The sequence below is a fragment of the Coregonus lavaretus genome (assembly GCF_964263955.1).
Source record: "Coregonus lavaretus genome assembly, chromosome: 4".
NCBI classification, from domain to species: domain Eukaryota; kingdom Metazoa; phylum Chordata; class Actinopteri; order Salmoniformes; family Salmonidae; genus Coregonus; species Coregonus lavaretus.
Genome location: NC_139991.1, coordinates 63244778 through 63264138, shown reverse-complemented (window position 1 = coordinate 63264138; position 19361 = coordinate 63244778). Strand labels below are relative to the sequence as shown.

General features: G+C 45.1%; 1 protein-coding gene across 1 annotated transcript in view; it reads right to left on the bottom strand.

The window, feature by feature from the left end:
* The window catches only part of LOC311127866 (formin-binding protein 1-like), a 107969-nt gene that overhangs the window by 13305 nt on the left and 75303 nt on the right, over positions 1–19361 (bottom strand). The window contains exons 7-10 of the mRNA XM_084159763.1: positions 16707–16835; positions 11886–12032; positions 4426–4629; positions 2472–2660 (exon numbers count right to left, since the gene is read on the bottom strand). Coding sequence (XP_084015889.1) covers positions 2472–2660; positions 4426–4629; positions 11886–12032; positions 16707–16835 — 669 coding nt within the window. The remainder of the gene's footprint in view (positions 1–2471; positions 2661–4425; positions 4630–11885; positions 12033–16706; positions 16836–19361) is intronic.

Below are 19361 nucleotides of genomic sequence, written 5' to 3'. Positions count from 1 at the left end.
TCCTGGCTTTAGAAGCTTATGATAGGCTAATTAACATCATTTGAGTCAATTGGAGGTGTACCTATGAATGTATTTCAAGGCCAACCTTCAAACTCAATGCCTCTTTGCTTGACATCATGGGAAAATCAAAAGAAATCAGCCAAGACCTCAGAAAAAGAATTGTAGACCTCCACAAGTCTGGTTCATTCTTGGGAGCAATTTCCAAACGCCTGAAGGTACCACGTTCATCTGTACAAACAATAGTACGCAAGTATAAAACACCACAGGACCACGCAGCCGTCATAATACCGCTCAGGAAGGAGACGCGTTCTGTCTCCTAGAGATGAACGTACTTTGGTGCGAAAAGGCAATGCTACCAAATACTAATTGAGTGTATGTAAACTTCTGACCCACTGGGAATGTGATGAAAGAAATAAAAGCTGAAATAAATCATTCTCTCTATTATTACTCTGACATTTCACATTCTTAAAATAAAGTGGTGATCCTAACTGACCTAAAACAGGGAATTTTTACTAGGATTAAATGTCAGGAATTGTGAAAAACTGAGTTTAAATGTATTTGGCTAAGGTGTATGTAAACTTCCCACTTCAACTGTAGACTAATAACTAGGCCAGGCTGACCCAGACATGGAGGACTTCTTTAAGAGTAATTTTGGATTACTATTACACTGGGGTGCTGTCCAACTGAGCAGCCGTTTAACCAACTTGGGCAGAGCGGAAAAGGCTGTAAGGACACGCCTGACGCCCAAACCCATATTTCATTTCAGAATTTATTAAAATTAGGTTAAGATAAGGGTCCGTTTTTGGCTAGTCAGTTGAAGAGTCAGCTGTGTCCTTATCTCTCGCGGACAGAGAAGAGAGCTCTTGTTTTGAATTGACTTCTCTACTGTTCCTTAAAAAAGGTAGTTCCTAAAATAAAATAAAGTTTAACACAAAAATAAATGTTTAAACGTTTTCTTAACAATGTTAATATACACACAAAAAAACAGAAATACTAAATCAATATGGATTATGAAAAGGGTTGAAGATGATGTTGAGAGATTCAGATATAGCAATATGAATCTTTTAAAAAATGACTTAAATCTGCAACATTGACAGAAAACAATGCTTCAGATTTAGAACCACTGCCCTGGCCTGCACGTTTAGAAGATGACCGTTACTCCACTTCCTCTTTTGGAGACGTTCACTTCCTGCTAGATAGATTCGCCCCATTTCCTTGTTCTCCTGACTTTCAATTATTTCCTCCTTCAAATGGTCACAGAGAGAACATTGTTTTACTATTACTACTATTTATCCTTTAGTCTCATAGACGTCATAAGTTGTGGGCCGAGCTATGAGAAATCTATGGCTCTGCTCCATTCCTTCTGTTGCCCTTCAAAAGATACGAACATAAACAAACTTTATTCGTAGAGACCGGAAAGAACACGTGAGCAGCCTAGCCCGTTCCTGAGGTCAAGGGGAGGCTTGTGGGGCGCCGTGGGTATGGCCTGACCTGGACAGGGATCATGGTTCCGCTAGTGGCGCGGCGGATTTAGGAATAGAAACTCAGCGTGACACCAGATAGCTGCAGCGTGTCTGTCTGCAGATAAAGAAGGTGTGTTGAACCCCGTGGGGTTGCATCTAAAATATCCCTTCTGAAAGCCGGGCCCGGCCAGACAGACTCAGTGACTCAATCAGCATTCAGCGCAACATCACATTCAATATACTGTGACTTTTGACTTTATGCATTATCGTTATACATTATACAGTTACTGATTTTCAGTTCGACCCAGATAGGCTGTTTGGGCGGAAGTCATTCTTGACTAAAGAACAAAACGTCTTCCAGTTGCTTATACTCTCCCCTTTACTACTTCTAGCAATCTATTACTTGTGATTTCCTTCATTGCATCATCAAGGCAACACTGCAAGGATAGCTACAATATAATAGGACACCTACTCATGTCTGTCACGGGGAGGGAGCTCAGATGACACTGTCATTGTGTGTGAAGCAGTTATAGAGTTCAAAGTGGAGACAGAGTGAAGAGTTTGAGTTTATGTCAGGAGAGAGACTGACACTGACTGTGTGGTTCTGGTAGAGCAGAACTATGGAAGCATGCTAGAGAGAGCGGTACACAGAGACTGATACAGGCAGAACGCTGTATGGAGGAGGAGGCTGGAGGATAGACAGAGATGTCCAAGTGAGATTTGGCCCAGTACAATTCAGTACAGTTTTTAGTAATTTTTGGTTGAGATGTTATCTCTGGAACACTGGGGAATCATGAAAATGATGATGTAATAGACATCATATATAACCAATTAATGATGAATAATGGATGAATATAGGCCTAATGTCAACACTACCTGATGAACCTCCCCCATACAGCGGCGCTACAGAGCCCAGGGAAAGGCGAGCACACACGCAACGCACATACTCTCCACACTCTCTCTCACATACAAACGACCACATCCACAGCACGACACACACACACTTACCCCTCGCCTCAGGCTCCGGAGGCAGGTCATTTTGGGTTTGGAGGCCATGAACTCGTTGAAGCGGTTGGAGAGGGGCTCCTTGTTCTGCTTGGGAGACTGGGGGTCGTTGGGAACAGCACAGGGTGAGGGGGGGCTGGAGGCTGGGGGGGCGGGGGGGGGCTGGTGCGGGGACGTTAACAGGGACATAAGCTACCATTAAGAGAGGGAGCCGTGACCGAGGAGGACGAGGAAAAGGTGCAGAATCAAAACAAGGACAAAAAAGGAAGGAGGGAGGAACACAAAACGAGATAAATAAATAAGGGCCCAAATAATGTTATAAACAGGTAAGAGAAAAACCCAACCGGACCAGAGACAACCAACAGAGATGTCAAACACAAACAACCCCAGTGTCATACCCAGCTGTTATGTAGTAATGTAGTATAATCTTGTCAAACAAACATAAAGTAAGTAAAACAAAGGTCGAAGGTCATAACGTAACCAGAGTGAGTGAGAAGCGTTAATAGTGTGCAACACATTTAAGAAGACAGTTTCACAGAGAAGCACATGCAAGCTTCCATTTTGTAATATCTATTTTTTTGGAATCCTCATTACATGCGAGCGGTTGGTCTAGAAATTCCCCACATCCTCCGAAATGCGACAGCAGCTGAATTTCAGGTTATCATCACAGAAACCTAACTCTCTCTGCCCAAACCACTTAACGCTCAATTAATGAGCTACCAGCCCTTTGGGAGCTAGAGAGAGATCTGCAATTTGTACTGATAGATTGCTTACATTACTCAGTGAGTGAACATGCATTAAAGCGCTTTGGATACCCATCTTTTTAAAACCAAAGGAGTAAATGAAAAGTAAATAGATCAATGGTTTGAGAGATGAGTTCGGTTTATAGAAAGGGATACAACTTGGACTAGTGTCTCCCATCTTGGCTATGCTCTGGTACAAATGTCTCACGTTTTCACCATGCTTTGTGTGTGTGTATCTCCTCTCCTTCCAGGACATTCTGTTCTCCTCACACTCTCAGGGTACAGTACATGCATGGCCTCACTCAAAAGGTGAGGACAAATACTCTGTCATCAGCTTTCCCTTATGCTCTTGAGTTTGAACACACACACATTATGAACAGGATGAACACCAAACAAACAACACACACACATCATGGGGTTCCCTCTCTCGTGATCAAACCTCAGGGAGTCGGAGCTAATGAATGACATGCACGCACACCCTAGTTCTCTGCTCTATCATGGTGCCACCTCCAACCTTAAAACCTCATCCCAAATGGCCCCATGTTAGACAGCTGAGCCATACAGAAGCAAGGGGCTGCGCTGTGGGGTTGTGAGACGGCCATTCCAGACAGACCACCAGTGTAAGAGGAGGGTCAGTGAGGGAGACTGTTATTAGGCTACAGGACAAACAGTCAGGGTGCAGAGGAGTGAGTTATTCTGTCAGTTTCTCACCAGAGAGAGAGAGAGAGGAGGGAGGGAGGGAGGGAGGGAGGGAGGGAGGGAGGGAGGGAGGGAGGGAGGAGGGGGTGGTGGTGGGACTCAGTTATGGATGCATTAGTGGGTTGTTGTTAAGTTGAGAGTTGGTGGCTCAACGACAATGATGGTGACGATGATGACCAGTGAGTAACCAGCAAATAATAACAACCTCACTGACAATACTACTAACGTACTGTAATGACAGAATTACTGCAATTACAACAATAAATTAAAACAAACCCAACAGAACTATAACAATAACCAAAATTAAAGTCACATTTGACAGTGTAACCTATAACAACGTCCCCTGACAGTTACAGTATCTAAGCCTCGTTACAGCCAACAGTGTGGCCAAAAACAATCAACATTCTTGTACAGGGAGAATGAAGTGATGTCACAACCATTCCACAAATGCTACGCTAAACCCTGTGAGGTATCGCTATACACAGTACCTTCGAGTTTGTGGGAGTGTGAGTTACCTTGTTCTTGTTCTTAATGAAAGGCCACAGTTTGCCCTTGCTCTTGCACCCGCCGGGACGTTCCTTGGCCTCTCCTCGTGAGTTGGACAGGCTGGTCTCAGAGACCGTCCTCTTCATGGTCTGTCCCGGCCCGTAGTCCTCAAACTCTACGTCCCCCGGGGGCTCAAATCCAGACTTGTACGACTCCACTACCTGCTTAGAGTCCTGGTGGGGTGGGGTTGGGGGAGAGATGGCAGGGGGAGAGACAGATCTGTTAGGTCTCTCCTATCTCTTCTGGCAGTTAACAGTTTCATAATAACATTTGAATATGACCAGAAAACTCAATTTCTATTCCAAGAATTCCTAAAAAGCAGATTGAGTTTTTCTCAACCAATCAATAAGTCCAGAAATAGCACAGGCCAGACATAACTGTCCTGGTCCAGGAAGACTTAGTTTGTTATTGTTCTATTTTCGGTTGTTGTCAGTTCACTACTTCAGCTAATCAAGATGGCCGCAGAGGGAGGTCAGGCTAGGGGGGTTGACTCCACTGAGGAAGAGGGGAAAGACCTCAAACAGAGACAGAGGGGAAAAGCAGCGTTGGAACGGAAGAAGAGGGGAATGACCTGTAACTGTCACACAGGAGCTATGGTGAAAACACTAGAGGTCAGAAAGTGACAATCAGGACACCGCTCATGAATCACTACAGAGTTACAGGGTCTGTATCGGTATCTCTATCTTCATACTGATAAGGCCAGAGGGAAGAGGTTAGAGGTCATCAGCCTGGCTGCTGCTGGCGGTAGAGACAGAGCCATATATAGGGTTCTGTGGAGAGAGGATATGGAAGGGAGCCATTCCATGTGAATCTATTATTCCTACTATTTTTACTGGATCAGGCAACAGCACAGGCCTTAACTTAGTCATCTCCCCTCCTTCCCTTAGGGACACCCCAGGGATAGGCTTCGTCAAACCAGGCATGCAGCCAACATGAGACATCTCAATATATTAGGCTGATGATTTTCTATAGCTAGCACTACGATAGTGTCCACCGTCTTGGCATACTGGATTGAATGCTTGAAAAATCCAATGTTTTTTTGACTCAATGAGTCACGTATAAATGACTCACGTGTGTGTGTGTGTATGTATACTGTCAAGCCCAAAAAAACAAATGCGTATATGTTTTCTGGTGAAGTGGGGAACTGATAGTTAACTTTGTGTGTGCAGACAGTGAACTGGCCAGATCCAGACTAGCTGCTCCCTCCTTCCACAATGTAGTGTGATACTTCACGCAACACCCACACAAGCTAAAACTTCTAATTTGGCTCTATACTCCAGCATTTTGAATTTAAGATCAAATGTTTCATATGAGGCGACAGTACAGAATGTCACCTTTTATTTGAGTGTATTCATGAATGAATCATGAATAATGATGAGTGAGAAAAGTACAAATGTATAAATATCATACCCAACAAAAAATTCTAACCTCACGTTATTGGTAATGGTGAGAGGTTAGCATGTCTTGGGGGTATGATCTTTGTGCCTCTGTACATTTCTCACTCATCATTATTCACGATTCATTCATGATTAGCTGTAATTATGGTAGCATCCACATTAATGTAGAAGTGTACAGAAACATATTATATTCTTATTTTGCTTTATCTGCTATATCTGTGTAGTATTGTGTTGAGTTAGGACCATACACTTAGAAAAAAGGGTACCAAAAGGGTTCTGCGGCTGTCCCCATAGGATAACTCTTTTTGGTTCCAGGTAGAACCCTTTTTGGTTCCAGGTAGAACTCTTTTGGGTTCCATGTAGAACCCTCTGTGGAAAGGGTTCTACATGGAACCCAAAAGGGTTCTACCTGGAACCAAAATGGTTTCTTCAAAGGGTTCTCCTATGGGGACAGCCTTTTTGGTTCTAGATAGCACCTTTTTTTCAAAGAATGTACCGGCCCATACTGGTACCATACAGGTCAAACAAAGTTGGTGGCAGCATCACGCTACTCTGCTCAATCCAGTACTTGCCCCACCTCTCGGGTGGTCTACCAAACTTTATTACATAATACATTATTTACCATTAATTTCTATTGGGCACAATAATCTGAAACACAACCAAAACAAACTGCAAATGCATCCAACAAGTTTGTAGAGTCACAAGGTTGATGTAGTCATTGCGTGTTAGGAATATGGGAACAAATCCTACTACTACTACTTGACTACTTTAATACACATACAAGTGAATTTGTCCAAATACATATGACACCTTCAAATGCTTTCATTTCTAAATGGTAAACCAGATATGTATGAAAATACCCTCAAATAAAAGGTGACATTCTGTACTGTCACCTCATATGAAACATTTTATCTCAAATCCAAAATGCTGGAATATAGAGCCAAATTAAAAGTTTTAGCTTCAATGTCCACATACAGTGCATTCAGAAAGTATTCAGAAGCCTTCCCTTTTTTACATTGTAGAATAATAGTGAAGGCATCAAAACTATGAAATAACACATATGGAATCATGTAGTAATCAAAAAAGTGTTAAACAAATCAAAATATATTTTATATTTGAGATTCTTCAAAGTATCCGCCCTTTGCCTTGATGACAGCTTTGCACACTCTTGGCATTCTCCCATTTTTTTTTACATTTTAGTCATTTTAGCAGATGCTCTTATCCAGAGCGGCTTACAGTTAGTGAGTGCATATATATATATTTTTTTTTTCATACTCTCAACCAGCTTCATGAGGTAGTCACCTGGAATGCATTTCAATGAATTAGTATAAAAAAATATATATGTATGCACTCACTACCTGTAAGTCGCTCTGGATAAGAGCGTCTGCTAAATGACTAAAATGTAAAATTAACAGGTGTGCCTTCTTATAATAATAATAATTATTATTATAATAAGCCATTTAGCAGACACTTTTATCCAAAGCGACTTTCAGTCATGTGTGCATACATTTTTACATATGGGTGGTCCCAGGGATCGAACCCACTACCCTGGCGTTACAAGCGCCATGCTCTACCAATTGAGCTACAGAGGACCACAAAGTTAATTTGTGGAATTTCTTTCCTTTTTAATGCGTTTGAGCCAATCAGTTGTGTTGTGACAAGATAGGGGTGGTATACAGAAGATAGCCCTATTTGGTAAAATACCAAGTCCATATTATGGCAAGAACAGCTAAAATAAGCAAATAGTAACGACAGTCCATCATTACTTTAAGACATGAAGGTCAGTCAATCCGAAAAATTTCAAACTTTGAAAGTTTCTTCAATTGCAGTCGCAAAAACAATCAAGCGCTATGATGAAACTGGCTCTCATGAGGACCACCACAGGAATGGAAGACCCAGAGTTACCTCTGCTGCAGAGGATAAGTTCATTAGAGTTACCAGCCTCAGAAATTGCAGCCCAAATAAATGCTTCACAGAGTTCAAGTAACAGACACATCTCAACATCGACTGTTCAGAGGAGACTGTGTGAATCAGGCCTTCATGGTCGAATTGCTGCAAAGAAACCACTACTAAAGGACACCAATAAGAAGAAGAGACCTGCTTGGGCCAAGAAACACGAGCAATGGACATTAGACTGGTGGAAATCTGTCCTTTGGTCTGGAGTCCAAATTGGAGATTTTTGGACTTATTTACAATGACGGCCTACCCCAGCCAAACTCTCCCCTAACCCAGACGACGCTGGGCCAATTGTGAACCGCCCTATGGGACTCCTGATCACGGCTGGTTTTGATCGAACCAGGGTTTGTAGTGACGTCTCTAGCACTGAGATGCAGTGCCTTAGACCGCTGCGCCACTCGGGAGCCCAAAAAGCTTAGTGGGACTATTGTTTGTTTTTCAATAGCACAATGACAAAAAACACACCTCCAGGCTGTGTAAGGGCTATTTGACCAAGAAGGAGAGTGATGGAATGCTGCATCAGATGACGTGGCCTCCACAATCACCTGACCTCAACCCAATTGAGATGGTTTGGGATGAGTTGGACTGCAGAGTGAAAGAAAAGCAGCCAACAAGTGCTCAGCATATGTGGGAACTCCTTCAAGACTGTTGGAAAAGCATTCCTCATGAAGCTGGTTGAGAGAATGCCAAGAGTGTGCAAAGCTGTCATCAAGGCAAAGGGGTGGCTACTTTGAAGAATCTAAAATCTAAAATATATTTTGATTTGTTTAACACTTCCATATGTGTTATTTAAAAGTTTTGATGTCTTCACTATTATTCTACAATGTAGAAAATAGTAAAAATAAAGAAAAACCCTTGAATGAGTAGGTGTGTCCAAACTTTTGACTGGTACTGTACATAAATATTCAGACCCTTTGCTATGAGACTCGAAATTGAGCTCAGGTGCATCCTGTTTCCATTGATCATCCTTGAGATGTTTCTACAACTTGATTGGAGTCCACCTGTGGAAAATTCAATTGACTGGACATGATTTGAAAAGGCACACACCTGTCTATATAAGGTCCCACAGTTGACAGTGCATGTCAGAGCAAAAACCAAGCCATGAGGTCGAAGGAATTGTCTGTAGAGCTCCGAGACTGAGCAATCAGGGGAGAAGGGCCTTGGTCAGAGAGGTGACCAAGAACCCAATGGCCACTCTGACAGAGCTCCAGAGTTCCTCTGTAGAGATTGGAGAACCTTCCAGAAGGACAACCATCTCTGCAACAGACGCAAGCCACTCCTCAGTAAAAGGCACATGACAGCCCACTTGGAGTTTGCCAAAAGGCACCTAAAGGACTCTCAGACCATGAGAAACAAGATTCTCTGGTCTGATGAAACCAAGATTTAACTCTTTGGCCTGAATGCCAAGAGTCACGTCTGGAGGAAACCTGGCACCATCCCTACGGTGAAGCATGGTGGTGGCAGCATCATGCTGTGGGGATGTTTTTGAGCGGCAGGGACTGGGAGACTAGTCAGGATCGAGGGAAAGATGAACGGAGCTTAGTACAGTGAGATCCTTGATGAAAATCTGCTCCAGAGCGCTCAGGACCTTAGACTGGGGCGAAGGTTCACCTTCCAACTGGATAATGACCCTAAGCACACAGCCAAGACAACGCAGGAGGGGCTTCGGCACAAGTCTCTGAATGTTCTTGAGTGGCCCAGCCAGAACCCAGACTTGAACCCAGTCGAACATCTTTGGAGAGACCTGAAAATAGCTGTGCAGTGACGCTCCCCATCCAACCTGGCAGAGCTTGAGAGGATCTGTAGAGAAGAATGGGAAAAACTCCCCAAATACAGGTGTGCCAAGCTTGTAGCGTCATACCCAAGAAGACTCAATGCTGTAATCGCTGCCAAAGGTGCTTCAACAAAGTACTGAGAAGAGGGTCTGAATACTTAGTGGGGGAAAAAAGTATTTAGTCAGCCACCAACTGTGCAAGTTCTCCCACTTAAAAAGATGAGAGAGGCCTGTACATGTTCATCATAGGTACACGTCAACTATGACAGACAAATTGAGAAGAAGAAAAATCCAGAAAATCACATTGTAGGATTTTTTATGAATTTATTTGCAAATTATGGTGGAAAATAAGTCTTTGGTCACCTACAAACAAGCAAGATTTCTGGCTCTCACAGACCTGTAACTTCTTCTTTAAGAGGCTCCTCTGTCCTCCACTCGTTACCTGTATTAACGGCACCTGTTTGAACTTGTTATCAATATAAAAGACACCTGTCCACAATCTCAAACAGTCACACTCCAAACTCCACTATGGCCAAGACCAAAGAGCTGTCAAAGGACACCAGAAACAAAATAGTAGACCTGCACCAGGCTGGGAAGACTGAATCTGCAATAGGTAAGCAGCTTGGTTTGAAGAAATCAACTGTGGGAGCAATTATTAGGAAATGGAAGACATACAAGACCACTGATAATCTCCCTCGATCTGGGGCTCCACGCAAGATCTCACCCTGTGGGGTCAAAATGATCACAAGAACGGTGAGCAAAAATCCCAGAACCACACGGGGGGACCTAATGAATGACCTGCAGAGAGCTGGGACCAAAGTAACAAAGCCTACCATCAGTAACACACTACGCCGCCAGGGACTCAAATCCTGCAGTGCCAGACGTGTCCCCCTGCTTAAGCCAGTACATGTCCAGGCCTGTCTGAAGTTTGCTAGAGTGCATTTGGATGATCCAGAAGAGGATTGGGAGAATGTCATATGGTCAGATGAAACCAAAATATAACTTTTTGGTAAAAACTCAACTCGTCGTGTTTGGAGGACAATGAATGCTGAGTTGCATCCAAAGAACACCATACCTACTGTGAAGCATGGGGGTGGAAACATCATGCTTTGGGGCTGTTTTTCTGCAAAGGGACGAGGACGACTGATCCGTGTAAAGGAAAAAATGAATGGGGCCATGTATCGTGAGATTTTGAGTGAAAACCTCCTTCCATCAGCAAGGGCATTGAAGATGAAACATGGCTGGGTCTTTCAGCATGACAATGATCCCAAACACACCGCCCGGGCAACGAAGGAGTGGCTTCGTAAGAAGCATTTCAAGGTCCTGGAGTGGCCTAGCCAGTCTCCAGATCTCAACCCCATAGAAAATCTTTGGAGGAAGTTGAAAGTCTGTGTTGCCCAGCAACAGCCTCAAAACATCACAGCTTTAGAGGAGATCTGCATGGAGGAATGGGCCAAAATACCAGCAACAGTGTGTGAAAACCTTGTGAAGACTTACAGAAAACGTTTGACCTGTGTCATTGCCAACAAAGGGTATATAACAAACTATTGAGAAACTTTTGTTATTGACCAAATACTTATTTTTCACCATAATTTGCAAATAAATTCATACAAAATCCTACAATGTGATTTTCTGGATTTTCTTTCTCATTTCGTCTGTCATAGTTGACGTGTACCTATGATGAAAATTACAGGCCTCTCTCATCTTTTTAAGTGGGAGAACTTGCACAATTGGTGGCTGACTAAATACTTTTTTCCCCCACTGTATGTAAATGTGATATTTCAGTTCTTAATTTTTTATGAATTTGCTAAAAATTCTAAAAACCTGTTTTTGCTTTGTCAGTATGGGGTATTGTGTGCAGATTGATGAGGGAAAAAAACAATTTAATATATTTTAGAATAAGGCTGTAACGTAACAAAGTGTGGAAAAAGTCAAGGGGTCTGAATACTTTCCGAATGCACTGTAAATATGTAGGGGAGGGGAGGGAGGGAGGGAGGGAGGGAGGGGCAGGGAGAGAGAGGGATGGAGAGAGATGGGGAAGAGGGTTAGGGAGGAGGAGGAGGGAGAAGTAGAGGGTTTTGAGTGTAATTAATCAGCTCTCAAAGCAATTTTTCTTTCTCCATCTCTGTACCTCTCTCTCACCCATACCTCAGTATCTCTGAATTTTGTGATACCAAGAGCCTGGACTCTGGTGTGTGTGGGGGGGGGGGGGAATACCATCAACAACACATAGTACCCACATGGTTCTAACCTGGTACAGTACTGTACACACAATCTTGCGTGTGTGTGTGTGCGTACTCACAGTCTTTGGCTCGATGGACTCGGCAGCCTTGGTCATTCCGTCTAGACATTTCCCTACGATAGGCAGCACCTCACGGTCCACCTCCGCGTATGTCTTCATGGACACACCCACCCTCTCGATCCGCCTCTCCTCCATCTCCTGGAGTTTCTACATACACACAAACACACACAGATCCTTATTACAACGCTATAACATCAGCATCCTATTACATACTATAAGACAGTAGACGATGTCTATAATTGGTTCAAAGATACCGTAGCTAGGAGGTTGCTTCCCAAACTGGCACTGACACCACTGGCCAGCAAGCCAACTCCATCACTATCACTGGCTATAGAGAGGCCGTGGATAACATCAGAGCCGGCAAGCCAACTGCTTCACCGTCATGGCATCACTATCATCAAACTATCATCTAACTCAAATGGGTTGCCAACAGATGCACCAGTCTTCACTCCGCTGTGAAGGAACTCTACGATGGCATTATCTTCATCAACTTCTTTAGTGTATTAATCTACATAATTGTTAATAAGAAGACCACAATGAAAATAATTTAATTAGCTTTTTTGTGTCATCCTCGATGATTTTAAATGCATTGTGTGTCACGAATTCAGCCGAGGCTGCCCCTCCTCCTTGCTCGGGTAGGTTTCGGCGTTTGTCGTCACCAGCTTACTAGCAACTACCGCTCCATTTATCATCACTCCATTTCTCTTGTCTTGTCTTGTCTTGTCTTGTCAATCACACACACCTGGTACTCATTCCCTCAGTCTGTGTATAAGGGTTCCCTCTGCCCCCTTGTCCTTTGTGAGTGATTGTTCATTGTGAGAGTGAGTAGCTCGATCGAGAGCAGGTGTCCGTCCTCATTTCCTGCCTCTCAGGGAAAGCCCTGGAGTGGGCCAACGCGGTTTGGAGAGAATGAGGAGCCGCGTTGGAGGACTACAGGGAGTTCACCCGCCTATTTCGGGCGGTTTTCGATCGAGAGGCGGGTGAGCAGCTGGTCCACTTGAGGCAGGGGACGAGGACAGTACAGGAGTTCGCGCTGGAGTTCCGGATTTTGGCAGCAGGATCCGGGTGGAACAAGCAGGCCCTGGTCAACCAGTTCCTGTGCCACAGGAGGACGTCCGACGGGAGCTAGCCTGCCGTGACACCAGTTTGTCTTTTACCGAACTGGTGGACATAGCAATTAGTCTGGATAACCTGCTGGCAACCAGAGGACGTCCTGGAGGAGGTCTGCCCGTTCCCGCCCCGACCAACACGGATCCAGAGCTCATGGAGCTGGGTGGTACAGAGCACCGAGAGAGCGGAAGACAACAGCGCCAGTGCCAATCGGATGGCACGAAGGGACATTCCACCACACGTTGTCGTCAGCGCTCTTTTGGGTCAGGAGGCGGCAGGCAGGGCACTCTCGCATCACCCCAGGTATTGAGCACCCACACTTGTTCAGAGCCCTCTGCTGTGCATTGTACCATACCCATATACTTCCCTGATTACATGAGAGTTCCCAAGTGTAAGGCGCTGGTAGATTCAGGCGCAGCTGGGAACTTTATGGATAAAACTTTCGTACGCCGCCAGAGCATTTTATTAGTTCCCCTATCCATTCCACGCCCCATCAGAGCACTTGATAGTCGACCATTAGGGTCCGGGTTGATAAAGGAAGTCACGGTACCAGTCACCATGATCACACAGGAGACGCATTGTGAGCAGGTCACTTTTTCCATCATTGAGTCTCCTGCTTTCCCTGTGGTGTTAGGTATTCCGTGGCTAGCACTCCACAACCCCACTTTCTCATGGCCGCAGAGGGTTCTCACGGGGTGGTCGCGAGAGTGTCAGGGTAGGTGTCTGTGTGTTTCCGTTGGTGCAACCACGGTGGAAAGTCCAGACGCTGCCTCCACCGTGCGCATTCCCCCCGAATACCATGATCTGGCACAAGTTTTCTCCAAGAATAAAGCAACTAAATTGCCACCTCATCGGGCGGGGGATTGCGCAATAAACCTTCGGGTAGACGCTGTACCTCCCAGGAGTCATGTGTATCCCCTGTCGCGGGCGGAGATGGAGGCTATGGAGACATACGTCCGAGTCCCTGCGCCAGGGGTAGATACGTCCCTCCACTTCACCCGCCCCTCGAGTTTCTTTTTTGTGAAGAAGAAAGACGGCGGTCTGCGCCCGTGCATCGAACACTGAACAAGGAGACGATTAGATTTAGTTATCCTCTCCCCCTCATTCCGTCAGTGGTTGAGCATGGAGCGCGCTTCTTCACTAAATTAGATCTCAGGAGTGCGTACAACCTGGTGCGTATCCGAGAGGGAGATGAGTGGAAGACAGCATTCAGCACAACCACGGGGCATTATGAATACCTGGTGATGCCCTATGGTTTGATGAATGCTCCCTCAGTCTTCCAGTCCTTTGTAAACGAGGTGTTTTGGGACATGCTTGGTCGCGGTGTAGTGGTCTACATCGATGACATCTTGGTGTATTCCGCTACGCACGCCGAGCATGTGTCCCTGGTTCGCAAAGTACTGGCCCGACTGTTGGAAAATGACCTTTATGCTAAGTCAGAAAAGTGTATGTTTTTCCAGCAGTCCGTCTCCTTCCTCGGATACCGCATTTCTACCACAGGTGTGGAGATGGAGGGCGACCGCATTGCAGCCGTGCGTAATTGGCAGACTCCAACCACGGTAAAGGAGGTGCAGCGCTTCCTTGGCTTCGCCAACTATTATCGGAGGTTTATCCGGGGCTTTGGCAAGGTCGCAGCTCCCATTACATCTCTGTTGAAGGGTGGGCTGTCCCGGCTCCGCTGGTCTGCTGAGGCTGACAGGGCCTTCAGTAACCTGAGGGAACTGTTCACCTCTGCCCCAGTACTGGCCCACCCCGATCCATCACTACCGTTCGTAGTGGAGGTGGATGCGTCCGAAGTTGGGATGGGAGCAGTCCTGTCTCAACGCTCGGGCACGCCACCCAAGCTCCGCCCCTGTGCGTTCTTCTCAAAGAAGCTCAGCCGGCGTAGCAGAACTACGGCATTGGTGATCGGGAGCTGTTGGCTGTTGTCCGAGCTCTGACAGTGTGGAGACATTGGCTCGAGGGGGCAAAACACCCATTCCTCGTCTGGACAGACCACCGTAACCTGGAGTACATCTGGGCAGCGAGGAGGCTGAACCCTCGCCAGGCCAGGTGGGCCCTATTCTTCACCCGGTTTGATTTCACACTGTCATACATTCCGGGTACGAAGAACGTGAAGGCAGACGCACTGTCCCGGCTGTATGATACAGAGGAGAGGCCCAGCGACAATACCCTCATACTGCCAGACTCATGCATTGTGGCGCCGGTAGTATGGGCAATGGACGCGGATATAGCGCAGGCATTACGCACAGATCCATCTCCACCGCAGTGTCCAGCTGGGCTGCAGTATGAGGGTACTGTCCACCTGGTACTCATTCCCTCATTAGTCTGTGTATAAGTGTTCCCTCTGCCCCCTTGTCCTTTGTGAGTGATTGTTCATTGTGAGAGTGAGTAGCTCGTATGTAACCAAGGTGGATTTTTTTTACTGCTAGTTTCGTTTTGACGCTTGCTGCACTTTATTCATGTACACTGAATAAACTCTGGATTTCTGTGTTTTACCTCCTGCGCCTGACTCCGTCATTTACACCTCATCACATTGTGTCCATAAGTTGGGGTTGTATTGTATTGTACATGGTCAATTAAGTCAAAAGACACTGACACAGATGAGGGCAGTGTTGTATGTAGTAATGTGTATTTTCTTTTGGTTACCTGGAATATATTGGGGATGAGGGTGTAGTAATGTGTAGTAATACCTGGAATATATTGGGGATGAGGGTGTAGTAATACATGGAATATATTGGGGATGAGGGTGTAGTAATGTGTGGTATTACTTGGAATATATTGGGGATGAGGGTGTAGTAATACCTGGAATATATTGGGGATGGGGGTGTAGTATTACCTGGAATATATTGGGGATGAGGATGTATGATTACCTGTAATATATTGGGGATGAGGGTGTAGTAATGTATAGTAATATCTGGAATATATTGGGGATGAGGGTGTAGTAATGTGTGGTATTACCTGGAATATATTGGGGATGAGAGTTTAGTAATGTATAGTAATACCTGGAATATATTGGGGATGAGAGTTTAGTAATGTATAGTAATACCTGGAATATATTGGGGATGTGGGTGTAGTATTACCTGGAATATATTGGGGATGAGGGTGTAGTAATGTATAGTAATACCTGGAATATATTGGTGATGAGGGTGTAGTAATGTGTGGTATTACCTGGAATATATTGGGGATGAGGGTGTAGTATTACCTGGAATATATTGGGGATGAGGGTGTAGTAATACCTGGAATATATTGGGGATGGGGGTGTAGTATTACCTGGAATATATTGGGGATGAGGATGTATGATTACCTGTAATATATTGGGGATGAGAGTTTAGTAATGTATAGTAATACCTGGAATATATTGGGGATGAGAGTTTAGTAATGTATAGTAATACCTGGAATATATTGGGGATGTGGGTGTAGTATTACCTGGAATATATTGGGGATGAGGGTGTAGTAATGTATAGTAATACCTGGAATATATTGGGGATGAGGGTGTAGTATTACCTGGAATATATTGGGGATGAGGGTGTAGTAATACCTGGAATATATTGGGGATGAGGGTGTAGTATTACCTGGAATATATTGGGGATGAGGGTGTAGTATTACCTGGAATATTTTGGGGAAGAGGGTGCAGTATTACCTGGAATATATTGGGGATGAGGGTGTAGTATTACCTGGAATATATTGGGGATGAGGGTGTAGTATTACCTGGAATATATTGGGGATGAGAGTGTAGTAATGTTCATTCTGCTCCTGGTTGAACTTGGTCAGGTAGTTGGAGTATTCAGTCTTACTGTCTGCAGCCATCTGGTGTCTCATCTGAGCCTGCTGCCGCGCCTGAGGAGGACAAACACACACATCACACATACACACTTAATGAACTTGGTGCCTTCATGACTCACACGCACACCCACACATACTATCACAGATGCAGGTCTGTTGAGGGAGAAGCAGTAGCAGAAGCCATTAGCAACACACAGTGTATGTCTAGTGATACACAAACACACGAACAGGAAATAACCTAATGAGCCACAACCTAACCCTTGAATGAGAGGAATGGAATTCACCACAGACTAAAGAGTTCTATGTCATGTCATCTGTCATGTGATCCTCAGACAGTCCTCACCATAGTGTAGGTCAGGGCCGCCCAAAGGGAGGTCAGCATGCAGGCACCCCAGCCATAGTGCATCAGAGACAGTACTGTAGCAGCCCATCAGAGACAGTACTGTAACAGCCCATCAGAGACAGTACTGTAACAGCCCATCATAGACAGTACTGTAACAGCCCACAGCCCATCAGAGACAGTACTGTAGCAGCCCATCAGAGACAGTACTGTAACAGCCCATCAGAGACAGTACTGTAACAGACCATCAGAGACAGTACTGTAACAGACCATCAGAGACAGTACTGTAACAGACCATCAGAGACAGTACTGTAACAGCCCATCAGAGACAGTACTGTAGCAGCCCATCAGAGACAGTACTGTAACAGCCCATCAGAGACAGTACTGTAACAGCCCATCAGAGACAGTACTGTAACAGCCCATCAGAGACAGTACTGTAGCAGCCCATCAGAGACAGTACTGTAGCAGCCCATCAGAGACAGTACTGTAGCAGCCCATCAGAGACAGTACTGTAACAGCCCATCAGAGACAGTACTGTAACAGCCCATCAGAGACAGTACTGTAACAGCCCATCAGAGACAGTACTGTAACAGCCCATCAGAGACAGTACTGTAACAGCCCATCAGAGACAGTACTGTAACAGCCCATCAGAGACAGTACTGTAACAGCCCATCAGAGACAGTACTGTAGCAGCCCATCAGAGACAGTACTGTAACAGCCCATCAGAGACAGTACTGTAACAGCCCATCAGAGACAGTACTGTAACAGACCATCAGAGACAGTACTGTAGCAGCCCATCAGAGACAGTACTGTAACAGCCGATCAGAGACAGTACTGTAACAGACCATCAGAGACAGTACTGTAACAGCCCATCAGAGACAGTACTGTAACAGCCCATCAGAGACAGTACTGTAACAGACCATCAGAGACAGTACTGTAGCAGCCCATCAGAGACAGTACTGTAACAGCCCATCAGAGACAGTACTGTAGCAGCCCATCAGAGACAGTACTGTAACAGCCCATCAGAGACAGTACTGTAACAGCCCATCAGAGACAGTACTGTAACAGCCCATCAGAGACAGTACTGTAACAGCCCATCAGAGACAGTACTGTAACAGCCCATCAGAGACAGTACTGTAACAGCCCATCAGAGACAGTACTGTAGCAGCCCATCAGAGACAGTACTGTAACAGACCATCAGAGACAGTACTGTAACAGCCTGTACACCAGGCCTGACCCTGTCAAAATAAAAAAATAACAAATTCATATGGAACATTTTTGGGAGCTTTTATTTCAGCTCATGAAACCAACACTTTACATGTTGCGTTTATATTTTTGTTCAGTGTAGAATTGATCCAAACCCTGATTTCTACAACACTGCAGGTCTGAGACCTGTTCCTGTCTCTCCTCCCTACACCTGGTCTAAACCAGGCATGTTTATCTCAGGTCTGTTTAACCAGATTAGAAACAGTAATTAAACTGCAGGTCACCCTCACTGGCACGCACAATGAACCCAAGGTAACAATGTCAAAATAATGCTGTCGCTGTCACAAAGACCATGGTCATGACTAATGACTAATGGATACTACTAATGGATACTACTGACCGTTAACAAAAACAACATGTCAAGAACACGGTACTAGAGAGGGACATGGCCAGAGTATATCTCAGAGTCCTGGCAGGAGCAATAGAAGGACAATGTCCAGTTCCTCCTCCCACACCTCTTCCTCCTCCGAGGGCTGGCATAAGAATCAAATGGAGGAGGGACACATCTTCTTGACTACCACACCTATACAGAGTGAACAGAGCGGTAAATGTGTGTAAGAGAGAGGCAGGTGTGTGGAAGGATAGATACACATCACCCTGGCAACACTACTGATCAACAAACCTCAAACTCTAACCTCAGCTGCATCACATCCTGTTGACGCACTAGGCAGTAAACAGCAGCTAACCTAGCTCTGTATAATACACACACACACCGAACACACACCTCTTCTGCAGAAGACACTTTAATCTCTGAAACTAATCTAAAATCACAAAGCTAATCTGAGACTGAAATCTCTTAAGGCTCGCACATATCGCACCGAATGTGGATCTAGCGTTCGTCTGCCGGTCATTCATCGTGTTGTAAATTCGGTGCACACTCAGTTCGCAAATTACGTTCAGAGGTGCAAAGTACTCTGGGCCAGCAAAAGCTATTGGTGTGTCTGAGCCGTTCCAGAAATAAATAAATGCACCTT